Raw genomic sequence first — 14,672 nt, 5'->3', positions numbered from 1 at the left:
AAAAAAAGAGGCTATGATTTTGTGGGAGAGGGCTGCTATATTGAAAACACCCCCTATCACCCTATTTAATGACATAAGATCAGTATTATTCAAAGTGAAAGTAACTATTTGAAAAAACTTTGAACCCGTTTTTACTTTAAGTTTAAGTTTTTAAGTTTTTCTGACGGGCTGTTTTCTCTGATCTACCCCACCTGCCCCTCCCCCTCTCTCCTTCGTACACTTGCAGCAGATCTTTTTCCCAAAAATTTCTATACATTTTTTAATCTACCATGCATTTACACTACGGGATCTTTTCATTTTGAGGAGTGACAAACGTTTTGTCTCTTTGTCAAAGATTTTTTTAATAATATTTTTCAGTCCATAGAGTTCAACTGTTTGATTTATTACGTTTTGCTCGTGAACTTTGATCTCTTGGTTTTGGTTATACTGTCCTCAAGAGATAAGAGAAGTAGATTATAAAAATGATTTTTCGGTTGTTAGTGCATGAACGCAGTCAGTCCAGGGGTCTTAGTCAGTTCAAGTTTTCAGTTAGGTTCCGGAGCCTTCTGGCTCTGGTTGTTTGTTGTTGTTCTTGCTGTTGTTTGCTGTGGTTATGTAGCTTTTTGTTCATTTCCATGTTGGTTTTCTCTGATATTGAGGAACGTTTTCGTAAGTTTTGACTCGTGCTGTTTCGTCGTTGTGATGTAACTAACTTAATGTTTTTTTTTTACCAAACAACTTAGCTAGATTACAAAACTTATCATAAAAGTTTGATTTTGTGAGAAAGTTTGAGTTTATGAGAAATTTATGAGAATTTATGAGAAATGTATGAGAATTTATGACACATTTTGAATTTTGAGAGTTTTTGTTTCTGTTGGTGATACGCCAGTTAATACATGTCTTAGTTCATTGAACGTTTAGCAAACTCACGACAAATGGCCGGTTCGTTATGATTGTTTATAAGATAAAATGAGAGTTCATTGAATTTTACATCCGGGTGATTTCAATACGCCTCTATACCCAACCAAGAAGAATACTCCTTCTTATTTGCTAAGTAATGAATCTATTTGCCCCTTTTGTTTCCTGAAGGCGTGAGATTTGAACTCGGATCCGTGATTAGTTATATGTGACCTGAAATAGAAACTTTTTGTGCAGTTTTGTGCCTGTGGTGATTAATTTCGTTTCAAAATAACTCATTTAAGAACTTTCAACATACATTTTTTGAGCATTCATAACGAACCAGCGCCTCAAAACCATTAATCAGTATTGCGCTAATTTATTAATTTATGGATTTTGTCGACAAAGACCATCTTATAAATTATAACACCAATTATAATGTTTAATTGTAGTATAATTTTCTATTATCTATTGATTAATATAAACCAGTTAGAATAATCCTTCTCTTGACACTATATCCGAAACTGCCAGGCCCTTTTATATGTATTAAGATACGTTCTGTGGAATTAAAGAGGTAAAAACGACTAAATAGTTGGGGGAGGGGGGGGGTGGGGAGTAATGTTTGGTTAAGTCAATAACTGTATGAGTCATCTTTGGTTTGTCTCCAAAAAAGGAGGTCATTCTTGAGTGCTAAAGATAGTCAGCAAATGCCCATACCGGTGAAACCGTTAAAAGCCAGCAATTAGCCAGACAAAAGTATACGTTTGCTGACTATAAATATACTAGTTTCATCCCCCCACTTTCTGAAAACTGCTGAATAATTGCTTTCAAAAACGACCCCTCGAAATGATGTTTTTTTGGACAAAACTCATCATAAAGTAGCTTCTGATTAAATAATATACGTCAAAATACGATTCCTTATAACTACCATTAAGTTGAAAAAGCATTTTTAAACCGAGCTTCAAAATTTTTAGACCTCCTCGTATATTACATCGAAAGCAATGAAGGCTTTGATAACCGATCACGTGAACAAGAAATTATCCCTGGTGGAACGTGAACAGATTCCGTCAGTAGAAGAACATGATGACGTAATAGTGCGGATGATTTGTGCTGGTGTGTGTGGAACCGATATTTCAATTTTACACGGAAAACAACCAGGAACAGACGGTATTGTCAACGGACATGAGGTATTATCCCTCTTTCGCCATATGGAATGAAATGAGCACCAGGAAAAAAATACTATTTTCAAACTCAGAAACAAAGTTACAGCAGAAAAAAAACAAAAGTTTATTTTTTAAAAAACTTTAATCAAAGTAGTTTAGAGATTTGGGGCGCGGGAAACTTTGACATGCTGCAAATGGACAATATTGAAAAAAGTCTTTTTGTTTTTGTAAGCCATTATCAAGTTAAGACAAATATTGGGTACACTTGAGTACTATATAGCGTCAAGGAGATTTTTCAGTACATTCATTCAGTGTTTTAATTAGTTGTGTTTTAATTCAGTGTTTTAATTTCCAAAAAAAGTAGTCGAAAATTTTTGCCTAATGGCAAAAAATTCGCTTCAGCTACTCGATTTATCAATCCTACACTACAAGCCGATAATAAAAAATCTTTTATTGTGTATGGTCTAAAAAGATGTTTCCGATATATTTTTTAGAGTTATCTAATCAGACACGATAAAATGTTCTTTTATCAAATATTACTCGATAGAATTTTGTAATAAGTAATAAGAAACTAGAGTTTCTTATTATCAAGTATTCAATTTTTTTTCACTTTGATATCTGATCTTGGTTATTTTGCAAAACGGGCAATCCAGTTTCCGCATTAGGACAATGAACCCAATACAAGTTGAGACGTACACTATGGCGTAAGATATTACAAAGGAAATTTTTAATAAGCTTTAATACTGCATATAAAATGCATCAAAAGTTTCATATTTACATCCCGGAAATTTCAAGACGAGATGTGTTCATAAACTGAAGGACCTGACTACTGTGTCCAAGAAAGATCAAAAGAGAATTTTTATGTCAGATTGTGGCAAGATCACAGTCCCGGCGTCATAGGGACGTTTCTTGACATTTTGAGATCTATTTCGAGTTCGATAAAAAAAGCCATGCTCTGTAATACAAACTTGAAAGGAGTGGAATCAAATATTCAAACAAAAACTGGAACCAAACATTTTTGTACCATGCGTGTACAGCTGACACGACGAGCATTTTATTTTTCCTATGCCCTTACAGTTGAATTTATTCCTAAGTGTTTTCACGAGTCCCTTAGTTGCTAATAGTTAGCTCAGTCCACTTCGCACGCAAAAAATGAGTAGCCAATTTTATAAAATTTTTAAGACAATTAATGAACCTATATCGACTTGCCTTAGAAGGAAAAAGAGCTAAGTCCAAACTGATAGTACTGTCTGAATTTAGACTGAAACTTCAATTTGATTACTTAATTGTATTCGAAGCTGGTATAAATAAAAACATCAAAGTACTAAGGTGTTATACGTGAATACATACACGAATGCAAAATTTTAGCAATATTTTATTGTTAGCATTAAGAAAACGTGCTTTCGAAGAGTGCAACATTTATTTCTGTAGAACTCATTTCTCACTCTATTATCAATATCAAAGTTTTTTTAAGAAAATTTTATATCGAATAAAAAGTTATCATTTTGTTGCAATTAGCGACAAACGCTGCAAAAAACGGAACATTTTTTCCTTCTGTGGCCTCGTTACTCTCTGTTTTTTCTTAGTGAGGCCAGGCTAAGTGGCACAAATAATAAATCTTTATGATCTTAAATGTCAGCTCACTTTTTTAAAGAAATAATAAAATACTTATTTTAACAAACTCTGAAAAAAATGATTGCCCGTGTTGAGACCAAATGGTTAGCTTATGAGAACTTGCAAGTTTCTTGCAAAGGATGGTTAACTTCTAAGAACTTTGAAGTCGAATGGTTAATTTATAAAAATTTGGAAGTCACTGCTAACTTGTAAGTTTCATGCAAGTTTTATCTGGTAGAGCTCCACTTTTATTGGTTAATTCAATTCAACATTCTGTCATTTAGCATAGAAAGCCCATGGGAATTAGTGGCTCAATTTTGCTGACATAATACGTAGTGACTTAAGTTGACAAAACTGATACTTTTCAGTTTTATCAACTCGCGGGTTTTTTGTAATTATGTTAATAAATAGTAGGTCTCAGTGCGCGTCTACCCGATTGCTTTTCAAAGAGTACTCCTAATATTTCACCTTTCATTTTTAGTACCCTTTTTTGGTTTAAATTAACATTTTTACAGATTATATATTTTTAGCTTTTAACATCTGTTTACATTCATATCTTGCGATATTTTTTTGCTACAGTTGAGGCAGAACGGTTGTCTTATAAAAATGTTCTATGAACTTAGGTGAGAACAAATTGTTTAAGTCGAAAGTTTAACTTGTAAGGACCTTGTAAGTCGAATGGTTAACTTGTAAAAAATTGTAAGTCGATTCGTGAATTTTTAAGAACTTGCTAGTTAATGGAAGGAAAACTTGCAAGGTGATGCATCTCCTTTTAAAACTTGCAAAAAAACTCACAAATTCTTACATGTTAACAGTTCGAATTCAACTCGGGTGCCGTCCAGGTGCCCCGAATTCTGATATTTTTTCATTCTATTTCAATAGGCGATTTAAAATATGTGTTGCTTTGCTATAAAGCCCAATAAAGAGAGTTAAAAGGACAGGGGGACTTGAAGTTAAAAGGCTATTTTTTGAGTTCTCCTTAACCATCAATTTTCATTTACAAAGACTGGGAAAATGTAGATTTAAGTTTTTGAAGTTACGGTATTGACAATTCTAGGGTTTTGGTGAAGTTGTCTCTCTCCATCGATCTGCAAACAGCGGAGAAAATCATTCACTCTCGATTGGTGATCGAGTGGTCATTCAGCCGAACCAGTCCTGTGGCAGATGTGAGAGTTGTGTCAAGTACAAGAATGTCAACTGCAATTTCTGCTTGGAGCACTTCACTTACGGAATACATGTTGATGGAACTATGGCTGAGTACGCAAAATTCAAAGCTAAGGTAATCTTCGTTGCTAAAGGTTTAAAAGTCTTTCATCTTTTTGAAAAAATTGACCTCGAATTGATTTTTTTGTCACAGGTTGTCCAGTCATCTTTCTACCAAAATAAGTTTTTTTTAAAAAGATTTGATTAAAACTCTTGCATGAAACCCTTCACAATTAGGAGTGAAAAAGTTCCGATTATTTTTTTATCTAAATGATTGGTTTCTCCCAATTAACAAAAGAAAAAAACTATCGATAGCCCCATTTACCAGCAAAATCCTTTACATCTTAGTTTTTGAGCTTTTTTGGTTAGAGATGACTTTGAAAACAAAAATTGGTACAATTTGATTCACAAACGATGTCAACTCAGATATTTAAGAAACTCTAAAACTTTCTAGAATTTAGTAAGTGGTTTGGTTATCGCCATCTAACTTTGTCAACTGTATAATGTAAAGCTAACGAAAAAAGAACAAAAACGGCTTGTAGCTTCAATATTCTCAGTTAAGCAACATCTGTTTGACTGAGGGAAAACACAAAAAAAAAGAAACGTCAGTCCAGTACAAAATTACAAACTAGGCATGCGGCGGTCATATGTCTTGAGTCTATTTAAACAAATATATCAACAAGAGTAACATTGACGATAATTCATTTCATTTTTCGACAAAATCTTTGACAAGATTTCATCTTGGGTCTGCCACAACCGACATCCTGGATTCTATCCTTGGTCTCCACCTGGACAACCTGGATTGGGACCTGCTTGCTCTCTCTGTTGCCAAAACCTTTGTCAAAATCTTTGTCACCTCTGAATTGGAGGCACAAAAAATTGTGTGATCCCTCGCAAAGAAGTTGTAACCCTCGCGGTAAAATATGAGATCCCATCCGTACCCAACGGTTTTTGGAGATTCTCAGCCGCAGATAAATAATATAATGTATGTTGAATTGTAACAGCAAAAGAGATAAGAAAAAAGAGGAATTTTAATTGAGAACATAGAGCATGCTCAAGTGCTTGATAGCAGTATAAAACAAATTATGTTACGGTGCCGTCTGAAATACCAATGTACCACAACTCATTTAATAGAGACACATAGGTGCATCGTGTTAAAGAATAATATTCTCGAAATTCAGTTTATGCATTAACAATGCAGAAGATGATTCCGAAAAGAGGGCCGGTAATTCCAACTTCGTGGTCATGCGGTACGTTCCAACAAAGGATAGCGAGCAAGGACATGGCGACAATGCTTCTGATGGGCTAAGTTTAAGAAAAATGGAAATTCTTTAGACTCGGAAAAAATCAAAAGCAAAATTTGAGGTTTTTCGGAGCATCAACTACTGATTAGCCGTCTCGCCAGCTAACCTCTCCGGACGATGTAGGGAACCCAACAAATTCTTCTAGTAGCACCTCTCAACTGGACGAACCGATACACAAAGCACCGAGAAATAAGATAATTTAGCTATTCTACAATTCAATCCACCTCTTATTTAAATATCGGCACTAAAAATGGCAGTTCTTGTATGGCCTAAATTTTTTTAGTTACCTGAAGTCGCAATTTTTATTGCAAGGGAAGTTTCAAAGGCATTTCCTCAAATGACGAAATTTGGGAAACACTGCATTTTAAACTAAAAATATTGGGAAACATTGCGTGCCAAAATTGAAGCTGCAAAATTTTTTTACACTTTTTTTTATTAAAGTGATCTCCTTTTTGAATGTTTTTGATTTGTTTTAATTTTTTTAAGACTGGCGAAAAAGTTATCCCGCTTCTTTGTTCACTTTGGGGACATTTGAAGAAGGCACATGAAAAATTATGTCCAAAACCAGCCCGTTCTAAGACTGGACTCATGCCTTGCTAAAATTAAAACTTTATTCAGAATGTCCCGAGTGTAAAAAGTGACACGTCTACCAGAGCTCAGATACAAGACTTGAGTTTCTCTGATTGACCACTGAGTGGACTTTTAATTTATGATATGATCGAAATGCTTTGTATCCAAAGGTTCGCTTATCCAAAATTTTGTTACTTTTTGGCTGGTTTAAGGGTGGCGAATGTTTATATAAAATTTATAAAAATTTTAAATTGTTAAAAATTTTAAAAAAATTGTTAAAAATATAAAAATTTGAATTAAATTTCTAAAGATAGAAAATTTCGAAAATGGAAAATCTCTTGACATCTGATTACGCCTCAACAGCTCTCGGCAATAAGTGTTCGTATTTTAAAAGAGGACAGTGTTTGTCAATAGCTTTTTTTATTTTTTAGTATCTGCGACGAATTCCGAAAGAATTCAAGTCTCAAAATGCAGTTTTAATTGAACCCTTTGCAGCCGTCTATCATGGGTTTAAGAAAATCCAGGCATCAACCCTTCCGAGTCACGAAATCTTAATCATGGGTGCTGGAATGGCTGCGTTGCTATGGATACGACTAATGTCATACAAAGGATTCAAAAATATTACGTGTTATTGTCGAACCGAATCCAAAGCCGAATTGACGACAAATCTCGGCAGTCGTGAGACGATTTCGGGAGCAATAAACGAGTTGAAAACGGATCGGAAGTTTGACTTAGTTGTAGATTGCACAGGTGAACCGAAATGTATCAACTGGGCTTGTGATAATTTGGCCCAAAATGGGACTGTCGTAATCTATGGAGTTTGCCCAGAAAAATCAAGGAATCTGTTTCCTTCATTTTCCAAAAAATATTTAAAGAAAAAATCATTTTGTCGAGCATGGATAGGTGCTCTAATTACGTAATTTAGCGCTTGAAAACATGAGCGGAGGAGGTTTTCCAGGATGAGCTCCACAGCCCAAATCAAGTATGGACCAGACGGACTCGGATCATGGACAGGGGGGGGGGGGGGGGGTGTCCAAACCCGAAACTAGGTATGGGTGCGTCAGACAAAAAGACGCGATCAAAACATTGTCCTGACAACCAACTCAGCCGCACCGGACCCCCCCCCCCCCCCCGTCCAAAACTTAAGTTCGTCTGGGCCACACTTGTGTTGGGTCGCAGACCTCATCCTGGGATTTAATGGCTTAAAACGGTATGTTCTACAACCAATACCGAACTCCGAGACATATAAGTACTGGTTTAGTGTATTTCGGTCAGTTAATACTGATGCATAGACTGATTAGAATTTTTGGCTTGTCATACGCGCGGCAATTCTGATTTTCGAATTTTTTAATTGCTCTCAAAAGAAGTTTTTAGCAATTAAATTTGCCCTGTGCGTTTTCATATGCAATTTTTTGTACTACAAAACTTTTCATGTTTCCAAACATTAGGAGGTTCAAAACCCCTCCTAATGCGCCCCACTGCTAACTTCCAAAAACCCAATCTGGTTAATACCGAAGTCAACCACTCGCCATTCGTTTGAGAGCAATTTGCCCGACGTTAGTCGGTTGTGTTCATAGTCGTGACCATTCCATTTTTTAGTGCTCAGATTCTGCATCGATTTTGAATCAGCACTGAAAATTTTTCCGTGGATTTTAAATTTGTAAATTGTTTAATAAACAATAATATGCTTCATCGGTGATTTCTAAATCATTACTAATTTGATTTATTTTTTTGCCTGGATTGATATTTTGCGAGATTCTTTCAAGATTTGAATCCGCTCATCACTGGGGTTGGACCAATTCTGATTACAATCACTTTTCCATTTTGTAACAATTATCTTTCGATTCTGATTTCTTAATTAATCCTTCAACTCCTTCGACAATCCTTCAATTCTTATTTTACAATTGTCAGACTTGGATCATTTCTGATTTTACGATTGTCAGAACTAGATCAATTCTGACTTTACAATTGCCTTTCATCATATTACTATTGCCTTTCGATTTTTTTTCTACAATTTCTTCCTATTATGGTTTGAGTTATTAACATTGCATCAACTCTTATTTTAAAATGGTCAAACTCGAATCAATTCTAGTCTTATTAGGACGATTACAATTTTTCTAATTCTTCGACATGACTAATCATGTCTCAAAACGTCAAAAACGGTTAAGACAAAAAAATGGCAAAATATCCAACGATAGCCACAGAAGGCCAACGGAGACAAACAATTAGGTCTTCAAAAATCCAATCAACTCAGTTTGACTGCAAAATTTTTTCAAGAAATCTGTGTTCAAAACACTGTTTTGACACTTTACTGGCCACCGGTAACCAAAGTACATTTTTTTTGTATTTTGAAGAGAAAAAGAGTGCCTTGCATAGAACTCATGAGAGTTTCAGAAATGATTAATTTTTGCTGCTAATCCATGGTTAGTCAAAAACGTGTTTTTAAAAGTGACTAAAATACTATTGTAATTTTTTCTGTCAAAACAAAAAATAAATCAGAGGAAACAAGTAGATATCAAAAAGGAATAAATTGTATTTATCGGCGATTTCTAAATCATTAATAATTTGATTTATTTTTTTTGCCTGGATTGATATTTTGCAAGTTTCTTGCAAGATTTGAACCCGCTCATCACTGGGGTTGGACCCATTCTGATTACAATCACTTTTCCATTTTGTAACAATTGTCTTTCGATTCTGATTTGTAACAATTGTCTTTCGATTCTGAATAAGACTCTTGTTAAAATTTAGTTTCCATTTAAGGTTCCTTTAAAAAGTATCTAGAAGAAAACAGGTCTGCCTCAGAAGTTTCTTTGACCCCTACAAATTGTGGACACTAGAAGGCAAAATTGTCGCGAGTTTTATTTACGATGACGGAAAAGAGTTTGATGAAGCAATTGAAACAGCTTGGGAAATGGAGAAAGAGGGATTGCTGAATTTGAACGACTTCAAAGTTGGCGTTTATTCATTCGGTGACTATGAACAAGGCTGGGACGAATTTGTGAACAAAAAGATATTTAAACTTGTCATTGCATCTGATGAATGAGAAAGTAAATAAATGATATTTTTATTTTTCTTTTATGAGTCATCCAGAGGTAATTCAGGCTTTTCCTTGGTTTGTAATTTTGTTTCTTACGGAACTGCAAAGTGATAAAATTGTCGAAATTCAATAAAACATTCAGCGTGGGTTTGAAAAAGAGTTGTATACAATCTTTGATCATGACAATTTGCTCCGATAATTTCGAAGTCTCGTGCGTTCAAAATTCGGTTACACCACTTTTTTCAAATCCACTGGCCCCATTGTTAAATTTTGCGGATTTAGCGTTTTGCGTTGTTTTTCAGGGGGTTAATACTTGGATCTACATTATGTCGCGGCGATCAAAAACAAATCACTCATTTTGATTTACATCTTGTGGACTATCAGACTATCATTGAAAAAATACGATCTTAACGGTTCAATTTAGGTTAAATTCTAAAAAAAGGTTAAATATACAATTATTTGCTAAATTTGCAAAATTTTTTTTAAAAAAAACACGATGAAACTTGGAAACATTTATCAATCAAATTTATTCCGGTCAAGCTCTATTTGCATTCGTTGCTTATCTTATTTTTTTAAACCAAAACGATACAAAACAGTTAAGTCAATTGAAGAACAATTTTTCATTCTGCAACGCAAATCTTATTAATTTAAAAATTATTATATCTAAAATAAAGTATTTTTTGGAAACTTAAATGTTCTTCGCCAAAAAATAAGAAGAAATATAGCCATGTTCACTAGTAAGCTATCAATAATAAACATGAAAAGTACAATGATAATTACAACTCGATAAGATACAAGTACAAAATATTTCAACAAGCAGTCGACAAGTTGAATCCAAAAGATATTTCACAATAGCAGCTTTAATGGAAAGCTAATTAAAATAAAGAACTGTTCTTTTTAAAAAAACGTTGTAATTATTTTTAACTATTCTTCACGTTGCTAACACTCCAAAAGCTCATTCCTACTTCATTTCGCTGAGGATGAAGAGCCCTGAAATTCAGATTCGACTACTTTTTGAGAATTTTTTTAAACAGATCATTTCTGTTCTGCGGTGACAAATTGATGCTTCTTCATTGATGAAATGTTTTTGAGCTTTTGTTTTCATATCTATAATTAAAGTCTAAAGTCAAAAGTTGTCAAGCCAAAAGTCAAAAGGCAAAGTCAGCTGCGTAAATATATATGAACTAACATGCCGATAGATTTTTTTCTGCGTCCATTCATTGAGAACTTTATCTCAAAACCACCTTTTTTATTTATATGATAAAACAAACAAAATTTTTTTCTTCCACAAGCAAATCGAACTATTGGGTATTCTATATCTGGACTTCAAAACTAGCGAGATTAAACCAATTTAACTTTTAATTGAATATAGCGTCATTTTCAGGGCTAGTCGTTCTTCCGGTTTTTGCATAAATAACTAAATCCAATCACCCTAAAGGAGAGATATCAAGTTGACAGATACTGTTTCGGGTTTGGCAAAATGAACAAAAAAATAACTACTAAGCGAGGTGATGCAACTAAGAAATCAAAGAAGGGATCCGCTGAACTTAGCAAACAAGAATCAAGAAAACAACCAGGAACTGGATAGTTTTAAGTTCGAATTGGAACATCAGAGCGAACTTTATAATCAGGCTCAATCTGATATTCATTTTTTAAGGAGTCAGAATAAGAAACTAAAATCAAATTTAATTAGCGAAAAAACAGTAGAAAAAGATGTCGTGAAATCTACTGTCAACCGTCATTTTTATCCAAGGTTTTTCCTCGTTTCACAAAATAGTTAATTAATTCTGACAGCTCGTATAAACTGGTTCGACAAAATGACATTATTATTGATGCTGCCATTCATTCTTAAACATCTTCTACAATAAAAGACCTCATCTCAATGATATCATTGACAAATATGAGCCATCAACAAAAGCAGATTGTCGGATTATTCAAACAGGGAATAATTCCATTGATGAGGGTACGGCGGGAGAAGATGCCGCTAAAAAGTTGGGCGTCGAAGTCCGTTAAAAAGATAAAGTCGTTTAAAGTCGCGATTTATAAATTACCCAAGGTAAAAAACGGCAGTTTTGGACGCAAAAGTAACAATAATGAAATAACCAATTTTAACCGGGCTTTAGATGATATAGCATATAGCTTACGCGGCAATTTTCGAAATAACGACATAAAAGTTTTCGATTACAATTTGAAAAAAGTAGACATGCGAATGGATGCCATTCATACTAAACAAAATAAATTCCAGAAAATGATTTTTAGCTTAAGAAATTACATATCAAGTGTAGGGTATTAACCTTCTGGCAGCAACGTATATATGAGACAAAACAAAAAGCAGCCAATAGATAATGTCGTCAATAACTGGAACAGAAGAGTTCATATGGGATATAATGCGTTTGGGTGACTATGAAAAAAATATTTTCCTCTTGGAAATTTGTCTTGTTTTTAGCCTGTTTTTTCTTGCAGAAAATAAAAAGTGTAGGTCTTCAATCAAATGTCACCCATGCACTTCAATTTATTGGATTTTGAAAAACAAAATAATGATTCATAAGGTATGTCTTGGATATTGGTCTTTAAACTTAATATATCAAATTGTACTATAATCTACTTAATTTTACTTTGCAGTGAACTCGAATCTAATCCAGGACCCAGTTTACATAAATTACAAACATTTGAAGACTACAAAAAAACATAAAGCAAATGCAATCTTGTATCCATGTTGTGTATAAACAAATGTTAGAAGCGTTAACAAAAACACAAAGATATTTCTGTTTTTTTTTGCAGCAGAAAACACAAACACGTTTTATTGTTACAATGGGATTCACGATGATCAGAAGATACGCTTGAATTTGTTTAGCAGCAACACCACTTTGTTCATCAAAGTAGATCAAAATTGACGCAGTTAAAGAGTGGTGGTGTAGCAGGAATATGGTTTCCAAATACATTTAAACATGACCTCATATCTATTAATAGAAGTTTTTTTGAGTTCCTATGGGTTGAAATACATGCATCGTTTAAGGAAAAACTTCCAATAATCGTTTCTTATTGTTCCAACAAAAACTTGCGCCAGTTTTTTCTAGACGAGTTGACATAAGAAATTTTAGGCGCATATTCAATAACAGATAATGTATCACTATTCAGAGACTGTAACATAAACTATTTCAATAAAAGAGAAAAAGCGTTATTGACAGAATTTGCTTCAAATAATTGCCTTCAATTAATAAAAAATAATACTCCAACCTGGACAAATGGAAATCAAGATGCACTGATTGATCACTGTTTAACCACAAAATACAAAAATTTTGATACAACTGTTATAAAGAATTGTTTGGAATTGATCATTTTACACAAGTTTAATTTTCGTCTCCTGACATTGATTATGAAAACAACAAAACGCAGTTTTTTTTATAGGGATACTAGAAAATTTTTTAGAGCTAATCTTAACAAAAAAACTGAATCAGTGGAATGGAGTCCCATTTATCAACAAAACAATGCAAATTCAACTTTTGGAAAGCTTACAAATAAGTTTGAAAATATTTTGAATAATATAGTTCCTAATAAAATAGGAGAACCATCGTCAAAATCAACAAAAAAGAAATGGTTATCCAGAAAAATGTTGAATGTTATTAACAAAAAACACATGCTTTTCAACATTTGGAAGGAAAAAGCAGACGTTGACACATATAACTCATATAAAAAGATAATAGACCATAAAGACAGAATACTTAGAAGAGCGAGTATCAATTATACACAGAATTCGTTCGAAAGTCTTTCCGATTCAGAGCAACAGTGGAAATTCATTAAAACAAAAACAAAAGACGAGGACAAAATTAGCAAAGTTTCTAGAGTTCGGTTCAACCAAGTCATTTTAAAAGATAAAAAGGAAAACGCTAACACAAAAATATTTGTTTTTCTAAATTAGGTTCATACGAAGTCGAGACAGAAAAGGTTGAGCTACCAGACTATGTTATTGACAAAACTGGGTTTCTTTCAGACATATAACGAAAAAAAACTGTTTACTGTAATTGATCAATCACCGCAAAGCAGCGTGTCCTAGATTATTTAATACTTGGTCCTTCAAGTGTAGCATACTGTCTATTGGAACACATGTACAGTTTGCAATAAACGAAGGCATATCAAAGAATATTTTTCCCGACGTATTTGAGAAGCATATGTTACTCCTACTTACCAAAAAGATGGTCCACTGGATGCAGAAAACTACAGATCAACTTCAGTTACACCGAATCTTACAAAAAATGTTTGAACGAGTTTTGTCCCAACAAATGCCAGAACTTGTTGAAAGGTATGAAATAATCAACAAAAATAAAATTGGGTTTCTGAAAGGAAATTATTCGAAAGACACATTTTTTTGTTGACAGAATCAGTGAACAGTTTGTTAGAAGAAAATGAAACTGTTGTTAGTATATTCTTGGATTTAGCCAATGCTTTTAACTCAATATCTCACAAATTTTTTCTCGAAAAAATTACAAAATAGGAATTTAGTACGGAATCAATTGCAACGCTAGAATCATTTTTTTTCTAACAGAAAACAATGCGTAAAGAACGGCATTTAATATTCGATCTGGATGACACACAATCACGGGGTACCTCAAGTAACAGTTTTCGGACCTTTAATTTTTATAATGTATAATAACGATTTCTGAAAAAATGAAAAAACTAGCACTTTTTACAGTTTTTAGATGACACAAGCGTTATTTGTCATTCCAAGTCAAATGAAAGTCTCTTAAGCAAAATTAACAGTGTATTTGAAAATACTGACAGTTATGTGAGGCAGAAAATGCTAACATTAAACCGAGATAAAACAGAAATTGTGGTTTTTCAAAAAATGGTGAGTCAATAATTGGACAACTGCAGTATAATGGAATTTTGATAGAGCCAAAAACAAGT

At 33.6% G+C, this 14,672-nt stretch overlaps 1 protein-coding gene across 1 annotated transcript; it reads left to right on the top strand.

Moving 5' to 3' along the window:
- The first annotated feature begins 1,024 nt into the window (after positions 1-1,024).
- Positions 1,025-9,773, top strand: LOC142347909 (uncharacterized). Its single transcript, XM_075399072.1, has 5 exons — positions 1,025-1,450; positions 1,851-2,063; positions 4,711-4,932; positions 7,162-7,574; positions 9,533-9,773. Exons 2-5 carry the CDS (start codon positions 1,878-1,880, stop codon positions 9,771-9,773), a joined length of 1,062 nt encoding a protein of 353 aa, XP_075255187.1. The 5' UTR covers positions 1,025-1,450; positions 1,851-1,877.
- Positions 9,774-14,672: the final 4,899 nt, after the last annotated feature.

The sequence above is a fragment of the Convolutriloba macropyga genome, chromosome 10, assembly GCF_964194025.1.
Source record: "Convolutriloba macropyga chromosome 10, txConMacr16.3, whole genome shotgun sequence".
NCBI classification, from domain to species: Eukaryota; Metazoa; Xenacoelomorpha; order Acoela; family Convolutidae; genus Convolutriloba; species Convolutriloba macropyga.
This window is presented reverse-complemented; position numbering and strand designations above follow the sequence as displayed.

Coding starts and splice junctions, on each gene's coding strand:
- LOC142347909 (XM_075399072.1), top strand. CDS start 1,878: ATGAAGGCTTTGATAACCGATCACGTGAACAAGAAATTATCCCTGGTG. Junction 2,064..4,710: donor GTATTGTCAACGGACATGAG/GTATTATCCCTC, acceptor TGACAATTCTAG/GGTTTTGGTGAAGTTGTCTC. Junction 7,575..9,532: donor CCAGAAAAATCAAGGAATCT/GTTTCCTTCATT, acceptor GGTCTGCCTCAG/AAGTTTCTTTGACCCCTACA.